The 17,618-nt window shown below is 43.8% G+C and overlaps 1 protein-coding gene across 4 annotated transcripts in view; it reads right to left on the bottom strand.

Moving 5' to 3' along the window:
* The window catches only part of SLC37A4 (solute carrier family 37 member 4), a 51,040-nt gene that overhangs the window by 20,797 nt on the left and 12,625 nt on the right, over positions 1-17,618 (bottom strand). For 3 of the 4 annotated variants that reach the window (XM_056541623.1, XM_056541618.1, XM_056541619.1), the window contains exon 2: positions 4,411-4,871. In XM_056541623.1, the coding sequence (XP_056397598.1) occupies positions 4,411-4,564 (154 nt within the window). In that variant the 5' untranslated portion in view covers positions 4,565-4,871. Of the gene's footprint in view, positions 1-4,410; positions 4,872-9,141; positions 9,181-17,618 lie in introns of those variants that run through there. The other variant, XM_056541622.1, reaches the window with a different exon arrangement.

Genomic DNA, 17,618 nt, shown 5'->3' with positions numbered 1-17,618 from the left:
AAAGTATAGGGCAACATCAGCATGTTAGTGTAAAAAATTTGATTTTTTTACACTAACATTCTGGTGTAGACCCCAACTTTTCCTTTTCATGAAGGGTTAAAGAAGAAAAAGCCCCCCCAAACCTTGTAACGCAATTTCTCCCGAGTACAGCGATACCCCATATGTGGCCCTAAACTGTTGCCCTGAAATACAACAGGGCTCCAAAGTGAGAGCGCCATGTGCATTTGAGGCCTAAATTAGGGATTTGCATAGGGGTGGACATAGGGGTATTCTACGCCAGTGATTACCAAACAGGGTGCCTCCAGCTGTTGCAAAACTCCCAGCATGCGTGGACAGTCAACGGCTGTCCGGCAATACTGGGAGTTGTCGTTTTTCAACAGCTGGAGGCTCTGCTTTGGAAACAGTGGTGTATGTGTATATGTAGTGTTTTTAACTTTTTATTTTATTTTGTGTTAGTGTAGTGTAGTGTTTTAAGGGTACAGTCACATGGGCGGGGGATTACAGCGAGTTTCCCAGCGCAAAATTTGCTGCATCTCAAGATGCGAGAAACCCACTGTAAAAGCCTCACCCATGTGAATGTACCCTGTACATTCACAGGGGGGGTGCACCAGCTGTTGCAAAACCACAACTCCCAGCATGCATGGTCTGTTAGTGCATGCTGGGAGTTATAGTTTTGCAACAGCTGGAGGCACACAGGTTAGGAAACACTGAGTTAGAAACAGACAATGTTTCCCAACCAGTGTGTCTCCAGTTGTTGCAAAACTACAACTTCCAGCATGCCCAGACAGCTGAAGGGCATGCTAGGAGTTGTAGTTCGGCAACATCTGAGGGGCCAGATGTTGCTGAACTAAAACTCCCAGCATGCCTGGACATTCAGTGCATACTGGGAGTTGTAGTTTTGCAACAGCTGGAAGAGCACAGATTGGAGACCATTATACAATGGTCTCCAAACTGGGGCCCTCCAGATGTTGCAAAACTACAACTCCCAGCATGCATGGTCTGTTAGTGCATGCTGGGAGTTATAGTTTTGCAACAGCTGGAGGCACACAGGTTAGGAAACACTGAGTTAGAAACAATGTTTCCCAACCAGTGTGTCTCCAGTTGTTGCAAAACTACAACTCCCAGCATGCCCAGACAGCTGAAGGGCATGCTGGGAGTTGTAGTTCGGCAACATCTGAAGGGCCAGATGTTGCTGAACTAAAACTCCCAGCATGCCTGGACAGTCAGTGCATGCTGGGAGTTGTAGTTTTGCAACAGCTGGAAGAGCACAGATTGGAGACCATTATACAATGGTCTCCAAACTGGGGCCCTCCAGATGTTGCAAAACTACAACTCCCAGCATGCCCAGACAGCCAAAGGCTGTCTAGGCATGCTGGGAGTTGTAGTTTTCAGACTCCTAGAAGCAGCAGTGAAGATCTTCACTGCTGCTTCTGAGGACTACATACTTACCTGCCGGTCCCGTCGCTGCTCGTCCACGTGGCCGGTCCTGCCGCTGCTCCTCGGTCCCGCCAGGTAAGGCCGCCGGTCCCCTCCTGTTCCCCCCCTATGCCGCAGGTCCCTGCGAGCCCCTGCAGCCATCGTCCCCCGTTCTGCCCGACTTCCAGGGGCGGGCAGTGCGGGGGATCTGAACTTTCACCCCAGATCACTGTGATTGGTCCACAGGGACCAATCACAGTGATCGCTGACCAGGACCATCAATGGATGGTCCTGGGGGGTGAAGCAGAAGTTGTCCCCTGCTGGAAACAGTGGGACTTCTGCCAGTTAACCCGTGCGATGCTGCGCATCGCCGGGTTAACTGAATGGCATATATAAACGCCGGGATGCGCGAGCGCACTGCACAACCCGGCGTTTATATATGCCATTCTGCGGGAAGGGGTTAATGAATACTTCTGTTCAGTTTTTACAGAAGAAAAAGAAGGAAAAGGACCTCAATAAGGGAGGAAGACTAATGAATTGTTTGATGCATGTGTCTTTACAGAGGAAGAGGTTCTTCGTTTGCTTTCTAAAGTGAAGACAAATAAGTCACAGGGGCCTGATGGGATACACCCAAAATTATTAAAAGAGCTTAGTGGTGAGCTAGCAAAACAGTTAACAGATTTATTTAACCAATCACTGGTAACAGGAGTCGTCCCGGAACATTGGAAATTAACAAATGTTGTGCCCATTCACAAGAAAGGTAGTAGGGAGGAATCAGGCAACTACAGGCCAGAAAGCCTGACATCAATAGTGGGGAAATTAATGGAAATCCTACTAAAGGATAGGATTGTGCAACATCTAAAATCCCATGGATTGCAAGATGAAAAACAACATGGGTTTACTTCAGGGAGAGCATGTTAAACAAATCTTATTGATTTTTTTGACTGGGTGACTAAAATAATAGATGTCGGAGGGTCAGTAGACGTCACATATCTAGATTTTAGTAAGGCACTGTCCCACATAGAAGACTTATCAATAAACTACAGTCATTGAGCTTAGACTCTCATATTGTTGAGTGGATTAGGCAGTGGCTGAGTGACAGACAACAGAGGGTTGTAGTCAATGGAGAATATTCAGAGCAAGGTCTTGTTACCAGTGGGGACCTCAGGGATCTGTACTGGGACCAATTTTGTTTAATATCTTCATTAGTCTCGATGGTAAGGTATGTCTTTTTGCTGATGACACAAAGATATGTAACAGGGTTGATGTTCCTGGAGGGATATACCAAATGGAAAATGATTTAGGAAAACTAGAAGAATGGTCAGAACTCTGGCAACTGAAATTTAATGTGGATAAGAGCAAGATAATGCACCTGGGGTGTAAAAACCCTCAGGCAGGATATAGAATATTTGACACAGTCCTGACCTCAGTATCTGAGGAGAGGGATTTAGGAGTAATTATTTCAGAAGACTTAAAGGTAGGAAGACAATGTAATAGAGCAGCAGGAAATGCTAGCAGAATGCTTGGATGTATAGGGAGAGGTATAAGCAGTAGAAAGAGAGAAGTGCTCATGCCGCTGTACAGAAGACTGGTGAGACCTCACTTGGAGTATTGTGCGCAGTACTGGAGGCCATCTCCAAAAGGATATAGATACTCTAGAGAGAGTTCAGAGAAGATACTAAACTAGTACATGGATTGCAGATTAAAACTTACCAGGAAAGGTTAAAGGACCTTAACATGTATAGAAGAAAGAAGAGACAGAGGGGATATGATAGAGACTTTTATATACAGAAAGAGAATCAACACGGTAAAGGAGGAGAGTATATTTAAAAGAAGAAAAACTACAAGAGGACATAGTATTAAATTAGTGGGTCAAAGGTTTCTGCAGTAATATCAGGAAGTATTACTTTACTGAGAGAGTAGTGGATGCATGGAATAGCCTTCCTGCAGAAGTGGTAGCTGCAAATACAGTGGAGTTTAAACGTGGAGAAGAGTACGGCAATGCCGTCGAGCTTCCTGCACTCACCGCTACAGCTTCCAAAGGTATGCTCCTAGACTACTTCCTCCAGCGGGGACTCTAGATGACAGGGGTGCTCCCCTCGAGTCCCCGCTGGAGGAAGTCGTCTAGGAGCATACCTTTGGAAGCTATAGCGGTGAGTGCAGGAAGCTCGGCGGCATTCCCGTACTCTTCTCCACGTTTGATATTGTGTTTTCTATTAACTTTACAGCATACTTTGGATATCTGCACAGTGCTGGTTGTTTCATTACCCTCATTAGGCTTTCTTAATCAGTGGTGCAATCCAGATATTCTTTTTTGTATTTACAGTGGGGTTTAAGCATGCATGGGATAAGCATAAGGCTATCCTTCATATACGATAGGGCCGAGGACTATTCATAGTATTCAGATTATTGGGCTGACTAGATGGGCCAAATGATTCTTATCTGCCGACACATTCTATGTCTAAAAAATGAATGCCACGATAGGTGATGTGCGCGGCATTAGCCATGGGGATCATCCCACTTTAATGCATGCTCACCTTCTGATGCAGATTTTCCGCTGTGGAAATTCCACGGAGGAACGTCTTCCTTAATTGTTAACAAATAAAATACTAGAGGCATAGAACCAGGTTATCCTTATTTCATCGTGTGTCTGAAAGTGGGAACAAGTTTAGTAATTGCCAAGAAGAGCATCAGTGGTAGAGACATTTCCCAGCATGCTCTGATCAATTTACTGACCCTGTGGATGGCATGAAAGAAGGCACAATCACCAATTGATCACACTCCCAAAATTCAGCTCTTTATTCTTCAATATGAATTTTGCTCTTATAATTTACATGAAATGAATAAAAAATAAAATGAAATGTGAGTAACACCTTCACTTTATGCTTGCTCAGAGGACTAGCCCTGTTACATATACAGTGTAAGCAGTCACATACCGAGAATTAATGACTCTATGCACGTTGTATGGTATGAAGTAAAGCAAAGGTCACTTACCCAAATCATCCTTGTCTAGTTTTATTTCCTGCATAACAGATGGCATGACAAAAGAGAAGGTCTTTCGATTGAAGTAATACAAGCTGTAGCCCACAAACATGGCCCCAAATATGACTGTCCTGTAGTAGCCATATCCCTGCCCTTGTGCGCCCATCTTGCCTTGTGTCCACAGGATGATCTTAGAGGCTTAAAACCAATGCTGCATTTAAAAATGGCAGAGCAAGCACAATTCCAGCAGAACTATATATATATATAGATCAGCACAGCTCACATATGCTAAAGGGATTCCCAGTAAGAAAACAAGCCACAGTGTGAGCCCCGAGACAGTCGGAGGAGGGGGAATGCTTCTGTCAATCTCTTGGTTCTGCTGAGCTATGAGTTTTTTCCCTGTTCTCTTTCAGGTAGGAGTTATATCTCTTCTGGGCCAATGATTAACCTGGAGGTGTCACACACAAGTTGCCCTGCAGGGATAGGAAGAAAGGAAACAAGTCACTGAAACATGCAGAGTGAGTGTAAATAGGACACAACAGCAAATAACAAGTGCTCAGAGCATAAAACTTCTAAGAAAGCTGTTCCAAGTTAGAGGGCATAGGACAAAAACATCCCCCATGCATCCAACTCAAAGGAGTAAGCAGACACCCTGGGGGAGGTTTATTATTATTATTCTCTTACTATGGTGCATAGAGCGATTTTTTACACATATTTTGTGACATACTATGTACTAAAATATGCATGTAAAATGCCCCCATTGATTTAAATGGAAAATAGGAACCATTACTCGCTGTATTTTTTACATTTTATTTATATTTTTTAAAACATCCTGCCTAAAATAAGGCGACACCTTATAATAATATATTGTGCCTGTATTAATTTGGCCTTTTCTGAAAGAAAGAAAAAAAAAACTTCGGAACACCTCCAAAATATAAATAAATAAGAGTACAAGGATGATTTCCTGCTACTAGTAATATGGGAATAAAGTATTCCACCTATTAGTCCAAAGCAATGAAAATGATATATGTTGCTGTCCATTAGTATTGTTGGCACGCGCACTTTGGGCTCATGCCCTTGCCCTACAGTCTTCCTAGACTATGCTTTTGTATTTCACAAACAAAACAAATAATTTAGTGAAACAGACAAATACAGTCACTAAGTAAGCAGGCAACGTTTATTTTGAGAATCATTACCCATGTTATCTAACACTCAAAACTTAAGAGTAAACCATGTTGTAAAAGTTGAAAGTGAATGCGCTGTATATGGACACATTCCAGAAGGTGTTTTTCTCCCTATGGGCAGATGGGCCTTATGTAGACAAAGGTGAAAAAAACAGCAAAACAAAATTTACAAGGTTTGACCTCTGACAAGGTTCTAATGTACAAACCACATTTACAGCCAAGATTGACCCTCACAATGTCCAGACAAGTACAGCTGCTATAACAGGATAGCACGCATAAGGCTGGGTTCACATATACAATTTTTTTAAGTATCAGAGGCTCCAGTAAGGCTGGTTCACATCACGTTTTCCCCATACAGGAGCACATGTGGCAGGGGGGAGCTAAAACCTTGCGCTCATTTTTGCGCCGTATGCGCTTTTTCCACAGACCTAAAACTGTGGTCAACCATGGTTTGAGGTCCGGTTGTAAAAGCGCATACGGTGCAAAAATGAGCCGACCGGACCGAACGTTTCACCCCGGCCGGCTCAATGAAATGAATGAGTTACGGGAGCACATAGGAAGGCATACGGGAGCGCGAGGTTTTAGCTCTCCCCTGCCGTATGCGCTCCCGTATGGGAGAAAACGTAGTGGGAACCCAGCCTAATACAGCAACAAATCCTGTGCATACAATGGGCCTCATTTATTAAAATGGCTGACTGAAAACTGGCTTTGCTGCCCTTACAAAACAAAAACAGTTTTGAGCACTTACTGTCCACAAGGCTACGTTTTACTTTAGAAAATGTGGATAGATTAGTCCCAGTGTATCCAAAAATTAGCTTTTTGGGGCCTGCCATATTATTTTTAAACTGCATGGCTTAGGCTGGGTCCACACTACGTTTTGTCCCATACGGGAGCGCATACGGCAGGGGGGAGCTAAAAGCTCGCGCTCCCGTATGTGACCGTATGCGCTCCCGTATGTCATTCATTTCAATGAGCCGACCGGAGTGAAACGTTCGGTCCGGTCGGCTCATTTTTGCGCCGTATGCGCTTTTACAACCGGACCTAAAACCGTGGTCAACCATACGGTTGCATACGGGAGCGCGAGCTTTTAGCTCCCTCCTGCCGTATGCGCTCCCGTATGGGACAAAACGTAGTGTGGACCCAGCCTTATCCTCATCCATAAACCCTGATGCAAAGCATTCCCTAACACTTCTTCCATTAAGCATTATAAAAAAATTAGCTTCTGACATCTCACGCAGGCATGTCAAACAGATCAGTCAGGGTCACAACACCTTGCCATCTTAATCCTTTCAATAATTATCAGCTTCTGAAGTTAAAGGGGTATTCCAGGCAAAACCTTTTTTTATATATATATCAACTGGCTCCGGAAATTTTAACAGATTTGTAAATTACTTCTATTAAAAAATCTTAATCCTTCCAATAGTTATTAGCTTCTGAAGTTTTCTGTCTAACTGCTCAATGATGATGTCACGTCCCGGGAGCTGTGCTTGATGGGAGAATATCCCCATAGGAACTGCACAGCTCCCGGGACGTGAGTCATCAGAGAGCAGTTAGACAGAAAACAACAACTCAACTTCAGAAGCTAATAACAATTGGAAGGATTAAGATTTTTTAATAGAAGTAATTTACAAATCTGTTTAACTTTCTGGAGCCAGTTGATATATAAAAAAAAGTTTTGGCCTGGAATACCCCTTTAAGTTGTTGTTTTCTGTCTGGCAACAGTGCTCTCTGCTGACATCTCTGCTTGTCTTGGGAACTGCACAGAGTAGAAGAGGTTTGCTATAGGGATTTGCTTCTAAACTGGGCGGTTTCCGAGACACGTGTCATCAGAGAGCACTTAAATAGAAAAGAACTACCCAACTTCAGCAGCTCATAAGTACTGAAAGGATTAAGATTTTTTAATAGAAGTAATTTACAAATCTGTTTAACTTTCTGGAGCCAGTTGATATATAATAAAAAAAAAATCCTGGATAACCCCTTTAAACTTTATATGTGTTATTATAATGATGATATATGTCATTTGAGCAAAAAAATAGGTTTATTGAAGAAAACAGCACAACTGAACAGAGGCTCCTATACCCTGTTGGCCCACCTCTCACCTGGATAGGTTGGGTATGAAGGCATATAGGTGCCCTATGGCATCCTGTAGCACACTTTCCCACAGATGTTGCCGCTGGGCCTGTAGATCCTTCACACTCACAGTTGTTGTGTGATGCTTCAGAGTAAAGGAAGGACTGAAGTGCTCAGCATGCGGCCTCAATACACGAACGTGATGAAATCACAAACATGGATTCATCTGGATTTATTGCTACAGACAATACATTTCTAGTTCATGGCAGTCCAGGTTTCTTGTTTATTACACCACTGCAAACAAGAGCAACAGTGGCTGGCTATCACTGGCAGCACACGTAATAGGCGCCATTACACCAAATTTCCTTCTGCTTAGTGCTTGGAAATGGTTCGGGCAGAGAAAGGGGTGCGTGATGAAGAGACAGGGGTATGGAATGAAGGTACTACCTGTGTGTGGATTATGGACAAAGAAACCGTGGAAGCTGCTTGTGCTTGTGTGAGGAACAAGTGATCTTTTCTACTGGTGGTCAATCTGGGCCACCTAGAGCCTCATGTTCTCACTAATCCTAACAATTTGATCAGAACGTCCTAGATGTCAGGACAATTTGTTTAAACAAACATTCTGCTTCTATTAGTCCAACAGTGTGCCCCGTCAAAGTCTGCCAACAAAATATTGTAAAAGACTGTCTAGTCCTTACAAAATATATTATTAATTAAACAGCACGGTCAATGGCGTACGCACAAAATAATTCCAGAGTCCAAAATAGCGTATTTTTGTTCGCTTTTTATATCATGAAAAAATGAATAAAAAGTTATCAAAAGTCTGATCAATACAAAAATGGTACCACTAAAAACTTCAGATCACGGCGCAATAAATGAGTCCTCATACCGCCCCATATGCAGAAAAACAAAAAAGTTATAGGGGTCAGAAGATGACAATTTTAAACGTATACATTTTTCTGCATGTAGTTATTTTTTTCCAGAAGTACGACAAAATCAAACCTATACAAGTAGGGTATCATTTTAATTGTATGGACCTACAGAATAAAGAGAAGGTGTCATTTTTACCGAATAATGTACTGCGTAGAAACGGAAGCCCCCAAAAGTTACAGAATTGTGTTTTTTCTTCAATTTTGTCGCACAATGATTTTTTTTTTCCGTTTCATCGCAGATTTTATGGGTAAAATGACTGATGTCATTACAAAGTACAATGTAGATGAGTTGCAATGCGCTTGGGTGAACAATGTAGGGGATGCGGTGCTTCCAAGAAGTCATTCCACCCCCCCCCCCCCCCCCCCAATTAAATAATATCCTATGGAGATAACCCTTGAGACCACATAGACAAAAATGATCTGTAATGTAATTTGTTTAGAAAGAAGCCAAAAGATGAAGATCTGAAAGATTGTTATAGCATTAACACATTCATTCATTGTAAATCAATAAGCCCATTACAGCCCTCCATTCATTCAGACATTACAGGCTGCACTACCTGCTCGGTAACTTCTTCTGTGGTCTCTGCTGCAAGTTGGGAGCAGAACACAACACATGAAATGCACTGGCTAAATATAAAACGTGCTGAGCTGTGCAGCTCTGGGGGCTGGCGCTCTGCCCTTCTCAAATGGCAAAAGTGCGAGGCACTTGGAATAATTAACTCTTCCAGTTAAAGGACACTGTACGTCATAAATACCATAAAATGGCGATAGAAACTCCAACTTTCAAAACTACACAAAACAGATCCATTTCCAGAAACTGTTACGTTAACAATACAATATATTTCATTTGCAGATTTTCAGGCTTTGTGCACACAGTGCAGTATTCTGTGTTTAAATTTAAGTGACGTTATAGCTAAATTGTGCTATTTTATCGCAATTTGCGCAGTAAAATTGCACCATGTTTGCCTAGTTTTCTGAAAAAGCTAATAAAAATAAATGGAGAAAAACTTGTGATATTTAGCCCAGTTGTACACTACTTACTTTTAGTTCAAAAACAGAAATTAGGCACAATCTGCACCACTGCTGCAAGCTGTTAGGCTAGGTTCACACTACAGAAATTCTAGAGAGAGGGAGGAAGGCGCCTCATGTGCGGGATCAGCAAGTCTTGTTAGTGGGGGAAGGGGACGGTAATTCCCAAGCCGCTTGCCAGAGTTGGTTGTGCGCCAAACACACAACAAGGTAAAGTAAAGAATGAATATATGTATAGGTCCACTGCAGCCCTCCTGGGTAGAAGTAGAATCAAAACAGGATGACCGTAAATTCAGGAGTTAGTCCGGCGCAGAGAGGAACCATCAGGGAGCCAGATAAAATCAATGGATTTATTGGATGCAACGCGTTTCGCTGCGCATGCGCACGCGTTGCATCCAATAAATCCATTGATTTTATCTGGCTCCCTGATGGTTCCTCTCAGCGCCGGACTAACTCCTGAATTCACGGTCATCCTGTTTTGATACTACAGAAATTCTGGTACAGCAGAATTTGATTTCTGTCAATGGGGTTCCACTGCACAGGGAACAATACGAAATATCCACCAAAATTCTGCCACTGAAAGAATGATCTTGATTAATATTTCGGTGGAATCCACAATGGTCACGCAATCCTGGCACCAACTGGTTCAGTTGGCAGTGGCCGCTCTCATAATCTCAAATTGGAATAATTCCAGCCGGAGACTCCTCAGTCGGAACCTAGCCTTACAGAGAAAATTCACCTATTACCGGTATGCTCTTAAATGGGTTGTCAGGAAAAATCTAGTATAACAGGAATTACTGCATCACAAAGGAAGGGGCAAAAATGGAAAACATGTGTCCTGTAAGCTAAAACAAGCCACATCCTTAAGGGAATATCATATGCGACAGATCTGTTGCCAAAATTTCTGCAAATGGAAATCAGTTTCACACATTTGAATTGTTTTGCTGGGGTTTTGTTTTAAGGGTATGTTCACACGGCGTAATTTACGTGCAGAATTCTGCAGAATTTACTTAAAATTGATTTGAATGAGATTCCGCAGTCCCAATCAGACAGCAGAATGTGCCAGAGTGACCTATGGGTTCTTGGTCATCTCTCTTACCAAGGCCATTCTCCCCAGATTACACAGTTAAGTGGGGCTGCCACCTCAAGGAAGAATCCTGGCCATTCCAGAATTCCACTTAAGACTGCTTTCACACTATAAAGAGATTGTATAATGTCTCGTAATGAAAACCCTTGAAAACGGGGATTAAACGGCCGTTACAAAATCCCATACGGCCGTTACAAAATCCCATTAAAGTCTAAGGGATTTTTACATTATCCGTTTTAACACATGCACTATTTTTCTTCCATCACAAAATAATGTCCGCTATGACAGGTTAAAACTGATAATGTAAAAATCCCATAGACTTTAATGGGATTTTGTAATGGCCGTATGGGATTTTGTAATGGCCATTTAATCCCGTTTTTAAGGGTTTTCATTAAGAGACATTATAACAGCTCTTTAAAACGGAGAAACTTTATAGTGTGAAAGCAGCCTTAGAATTAAAGACGCATTTGAGCTCTTAAGAACTTTCAGTGCAGCAGAAATATTTTGTACCCTTCTCTAGATCAGTGCCTTCTCACAATCCTGAGCTCTATAGCCAGTTTTTTCCACCTCATGGCTTGGTTTTAGCTTTGATATGCATTGTGAGCCATAAGACCTTATATACAGTGCCTTGCATAAGTATTAACCACAGATTCAAATTTATTTTATTGTAATTTTATGTAACAGACCAACACAAAATAGTCCATCATTTGGAAGTGGGGGAAAACATTAAATGGATTTAAAAATTATTTACAAATAAAATCTGAACAATGTTGAGTGCATATGCATTCAACTCCTTTATTGTAAAACCCCTAACAAAGATCTAGTGTAACTAATTGCCTTCAAAAGTCCGACCTGGAAGTCTCATACTTAGTAAATAGGGTTCCCTCTGTCTGCATTTTAAAGGGGTAACTATACTGGCCAGCATTCAGAACATCTAGTTCCGAATGATGACCACATGCTACGGGGGTCGAACAAGCCCCCTCGTGACGTCAAGCCCCACCCCCTAAATGCAAGTCTAAGGGAGACTCCCATAGACTTGCAATGAGGAGGTGGGGCTTGACGTCACGAGGGGCGTGGTGACCCGGCAGCGCGCACACAGTGTTCGGAACTAAATGTTCCGAACGCTGGCCAGTGGAGTACCCCTTTAATATCAATACAAATACACCTGTTCTGTGATGGTCTCATAGTTTGTTAGAGAGCATTACTGATCAGGAGCAAGAAGATCAAGGAGCTAACCAAACAGGTCAGGAACTAAGTTATGAAGAATTAAAAAGCAGAGATAGGCTGGGTTCACACCACGTTTTGTTGGGAGGAGGGGGCGGGGCTTAATCGTGGCGCCCGCACTCAGCCGTATTCGGGAACCGTATTTAACCCCTTAAGGACGCAGGACGTAAATGTACGTCCTGGTGAGGTGGTACTTAACGCACCAGGACGTACATTTACGTCCTAAGCATAACCGCGGGCATCGGAGCGATGCCCGTGTCATGCGCGGCTGATCCCGGCTGCTGATCGCAGCCAGGGACCCGCCGGCAATGGCCGACGCCCGCGATCTCGCGGGCGTCCGCCATTAACCCCTCAGGTGCCGGGATCAATACAGATCCCGGCATCTGCGGCAGTTTGCGATTTAAATGAACGATCGGATCGCCCGCAGCGCTGCTGCGGGGATCCGATCATTCATAACGCCGCACGGAGGTCCCCTCTCCTTCCTCCGTGCGGCTCCCGTCGTCTCCTGCTCTGGTCTGTGATCGAGCAGACCAGAGCAGGAGATGACCGATAATACTGATCTGTTCTATGTCCTATACATAGAACAGATCAGTATTAACAATCATGGTATTGCTATGAATAGTCCCCTATGGGGACTATTCAAGTGTAAAAAAAAATGTTAAAAAATGTAAAAGTAAAAAAAAAGTGAAAAATCCCCTCCCCCAATAAAAAAGTAAAACGTCAGTTTTTTCCTATTTTACCCCCAAAAAGCATACAAAACATTTTTTATAGACATATTTGGTATCGCCGCGTGCGTAAATGTCCGAACTATTAAAATAAAATGTTAATGATCCCGTACGGTGAACGGCGTGAACGAAAAAAAAAAAAAAAAAGTCAAAAATTCCTACTTTTTTAATACATTTTATTAAAAAATAAATTATAAAAAATGTATTAAAAGTTTTTTATATGCAAATGTGGTATCAAAAAAAAGTACAGATCATGGCGCAAAAAATTAGCCCCCATACCGCCGCTTATACGGAAAAATAAAAAAGTTAGAGGTCATCAAAATAAAGGGATTATAAACGTACTAATTTGGTTAAAAAGTTTGTGATTTTTTTTAAGCGCAACAATAATATAAAAGTATATAATAATGGGTATCATTTTAATCGTATTGACCCTCAGAATAAAGAACACATGTAATTTTTTCCATAAATTGTACGGCGTGAAAACAAAACCTTCCAAAATTAGCAAAATTGCGTTTTTCGTTTTAATTTCCCCACAAAAATAGTGTTTTTTGGTTGCGCCATACATTTTATGATATAATGAGTGATGTCATTACAAAGGACAACTGGTCTCGCAAAAAACAAGGCCTCATACTAGTCTGTGGATGAAAATATAAAAGAGTTATGATTTTTAGAAGGCGAGGAGGAAAAAATGAAAACGTAAAAATTAAATTGTCTGAGTCCTTAAGGCCAAAATGGGCTGAGTCCTTAAGGGGTTAATGTATGTCTATGAGCCAACCGGAGTGAACCGCAGCCTCCGGTCGACCACGTTTTTGCCTGCGGTCGGGAAACAGCATACGGCCGAAAACTAAGCCGACCGGAGGCTGCGGTTCACTCCGGTCGGCTCATAGACATACATTAAATACGGTTCCCGAATGCGGCAGTGTGGGCGCCACGATTAAGCCCCGCCCCCTCCTCACAACCGTATACGGGAGCCATATTTAACAAAACGTGGTGTGAACCCAGCCTTAGACTTCTTTCACACTGCCGTTAGGGCATTATAGTAAATGGGATCCATCGGGCCCTGTCCCAATAACAGCCGTTAAAGACTGGAAAAAAAAAAAGACCTAACGGCTGTTTAAGGGCGGGGCTCAGTGGCAGTGTGAAAGTAGCCTTTGGATGAAGAAAAAAAATCCCAAACTTTGAACATCTCCATTAAAATGACAAAAGTGACAGATCAATCACAAAATAAGCTGGGTCTTATAATGGGGTCTGTCATTTGACTGTACATTTGCTGTACATTTTTCCCAACAACTTTTTTTTTGTCATTTTATCCGGCTTTCAAAAATAAAAAATAGATGTATACAGGGCTGAAGTAAAAATATTCATAGCGGGCACAGGCTCTATTTAAGCAGAAAACCATGTATAACTTTCCCCACCAAATTTAACGCAACCTCCAACATAGATATAAATGGTCATGTCTCACTGGAAAAAGATAGATTTATGACATTTGTGTCTTTCAAGATCTTCAAATGCAAATAAAAAAAATGTTTTTTGATTTGCATCTGCATCACTGGACTAATATGGCTACTCAAATTTACTACAAGATCTTCAAACAAGGTGAAAAATTAGAAAAAGAAGCAGAGCCTCAGTCAGAATGTGGGAATGGTTCAACAACTTTAACAGCACATTCTGTCCAACCTGTTTGTTGACAACAAGAACTTGTATTGATCTGTATAAAGGTTGATGGAGAGATTTTGCATAACAGTCAATATTACATTACAGAATGTGCTAAAGTGTATCAGCATTAAAGGACAACTGTAGTGGTACACTTTTACATATGCCTCAAAAAAACAAACAAAAAAAACAACAACTCATACATACCTTCCTACGAGCCCCGTTGGCCTGGCACAGGCCTCACGGTGATGTCATTCCACTTCCTGGGGACGGGGACACCGCAGAGCCGTCGGCGTATCACCGGCCGTAGTGATGTCCCGCCCCGGCTGGTGATAGGCTGAGCCCACTGTCATGTAAGAAGCCGGCCAGAGCTGGTCCGACAAACGGACAAATGCGAGGAGAAATGGTCGCCATGGAGGTCCGCTGAACCCAAAAATGTACTGGCAGGAGAGTGGAATTGACTTCCGTCGAAAAGAAACAATACGCAGGGCTACCAAGGCCTGACCAAAACGAGGAAGATAGTGACATATTAACCCCATTAAGAGATACATCCAAGCCAAGGAAACATGGCGAGGAAAAGCCAACTGCCATAAGATGAACTAGCTTGAGAAGCTCAAAAGGAAAGCCCTGCAAGGAGGCCAGCCTCAATGTCAGGAGCACGCTCAAACTAGAAGCCGCTGGAAAGGATGAAGAGAAATACAACAGAAGACCCGCGTCCAGACTTGGGCGCAGGGACCAGTCGGCCAGGAAGAGGCTAGGGCATGGACCACATTGCCGACAACCAGACTGAGAGGCCCAGGTACCGAAGCCACAGTCCCAAAACCACCCCACGGCAAACCGGGTTGAAAAGAATACTCAAAGAGTATGCCGGAAAGGTGGGGAGAAGTACACGACAGAAAGGACTATGCCTGTCTAGGAAGCGCATATTTATCAGACAGGGGAACCTGGATGACCTAAAGGCCCTCGGCCACAAGGTCCGCACATCCCCAAGAGAGGCGAAGGTATGCAAACCGACCAGAGAGAAGGCAAGGTCTGTCCAGCAACACCGGAGCAGCCGTCATCAGAACCAGTTTCCCAGATCTGGAAAAAAGGGAACTCAGAGTCCCGTACCAGCTGATATCGAGCAAAGTCGGAGCGAAACACCTCAGGCGACATGTGCCCAGACAGAAACCGGAGTCGGAGAGGTGGAGGGAGACCAAAAAACCACCAAGTATCAGGAAAACCAACCTGGAGAACGAGACAAGGAACAGTTACCTGAAAGGCAGCTCAATGCAAGAAGGCCCTGAAAAGGTAGAACCATGAGGGAGAGAGTCCCAAACGAGTCTAGAACCGCAAAGGGAAGGAGTCCTATACCCTAGAACAGTGGTTCTCAACCTTTTTTGATTGAGAACCCCTTGACAGCCCATTCCCCAAAAAAATTACCCCCATATTAGAGACATTTTGTAATGATTATATTATAATTCATATGCTTTACTTTCCTCTATAACATGCCTCATGTTGCTCACGCTATCTCCCCAGTCCCCTGATTTACAGGTGACGTCTTCTCTAACCGGAGTTATTTATTTTTCTTTTCTTCACTATCTGGCCTAGACCACCAGATAAGATTTCTCCCATAGAAGGCTTCTCCACAGAACCAGCGAAACAAACATTTTAGGCTCCTTTCTGCAGTACAATACCCACTTATTTACAAACTCCCCATGTTTATTGTCACACACAGTAATAGTACCCGCTTTGCATACCCCCTCTGTGCCCCCAAATATAGATGTAGGCCCTCAAACTGCCCCCATACATAGTTGTAGGCCACCATACTATCCCGCTTTGGTGCTCCACTGCTCCTCTGGTCTGGGGACCTATTGCTATGGCACATAGCAGTAGGTCCCTAGTCTGCAGGGACAGTGGAGCAACAAAGCTGATGGTAGTTACTGCCCATAGCAGCCCAGTGCCCGCGCTTTCCCTTTGCTGTCCTCCTGCTCTGCTCCTCGGTGCAGTGACGTCATCCTATAATTTTTTTCAAAGTGGTCCAGACCAGTAACCAGTAGCTGCCATTACTGATTTTTTTTTCAAGTACCCCATGGAGAACTGCTAACTACCCCTGGGGGTACTTGTACCCCAGGTTGAGGACCACTGCCCTAGAAGAGAAAAGCGGGCAGAGGAACAGGCCCTGCTACCACTGGAATCACTGTGCCGCCCAGCACTCGCAGACAAGAGAAAGGAGGACAGACAAGTCAGAACCAGCACTGAACCCCAACGGTCAGAACTGACCGGAGAACTCTGAGGTGCTCTGACCGGACCCAGCTGAGGTGCTAGTCCAGCCGAAGTTAGATAGCGCCAGAACAGAAGGCACGGTCTGGATGCAGGAGGTTGCCCACCAAGGCCGTCATCCAGGCACGGAACAACCAACAGTCAACAAGCAGGAGAATTGACATGCTGCAACCGTAACTGTCGCAGAACCTCGAGGAGTCAAAGGCAGCTGAAACAGAAGAGTCACAGGAGAAAGGGCCTGAAACACCCAAAGCAGAGACTGCTGGAGAGAACAGCTGAGGTGAAACTGAGAGCACCCTCACTGCAAATGGAAAGGAAGACATGAGACCGATAGCAGCCAGACAGAACCACACCAGTACTGCCATGATCGGGAGTTGCGAGGCAGAAGCTGCCCTAGCAGTGCCAACAAGCCCCTAAGGAAGGGCAACCTGAAGGCTAGGACAGCAATAGCTGTAACTACACCAATCCTGCAGCACTCTGCTGAAGGGGAAGGACGATGGCAGGGAGAAGAATAGAAACCAAAGCAACAAACCCTCCAATAATAGAAAGCCGAAGGACGACAGCTGCAAAAGCAAAGGCAGGAACCGCACAAGACCTGCATAACTCCCTCTAGGAAGGGGAAGCGGAAGGGCTGAAATCCCAAAAAAACAACAGCACCCACCAAGCTACCCCATCCGGCAGCGGAAGGGAATAAAGAGATGGCTGGACCAGCCATAGCAGGAGTCAGATATGGCGAATACCTCCCCTAGAGAGGAGGAATGCAAAGACCATAAGAGAAATACAATGACCAAATTAGTAATCGTAGACATCTTACCGGCAAGAGTAGCAAGTCGCAAGATCATGAATACAAGCTGCATGTCTCTATTTTAGAGCCGTTACTCCGTAAACCTGCCCCTCCAAAAGGGAGGGGCACCAGTGCGTTGGCTGCGAGGGCTACAGCAAAAAAACTCCAAATTACTGCCCATGGAAGGCCACAGATACTCCACGTATGGAGGGGGGCATGTTCCATCACTGACATGCACCCATTTTACACACAGGGCCCACTCCACTGAAT

This window comes from Hyla sarda, chromosome 10 (genome assembly GCF_029499605.1).
Source record: "Hyla sarda isolate aHylSar1 chromosome 10, aHylSar1.hap1, whole genome shotgun sequence".
In the NCBI taxonomy this organism is placed as follows: Eukaryota; Metazoa; Chordata; class Amphibia; order Anura; family Hylidae; genus Hyla; species Hyla sarda.
The sequence above is the reverse complement of the archived record's forward strand: the minus strand, read 5'-3'. Positions and strand labels throughout refer to the sequence as shown.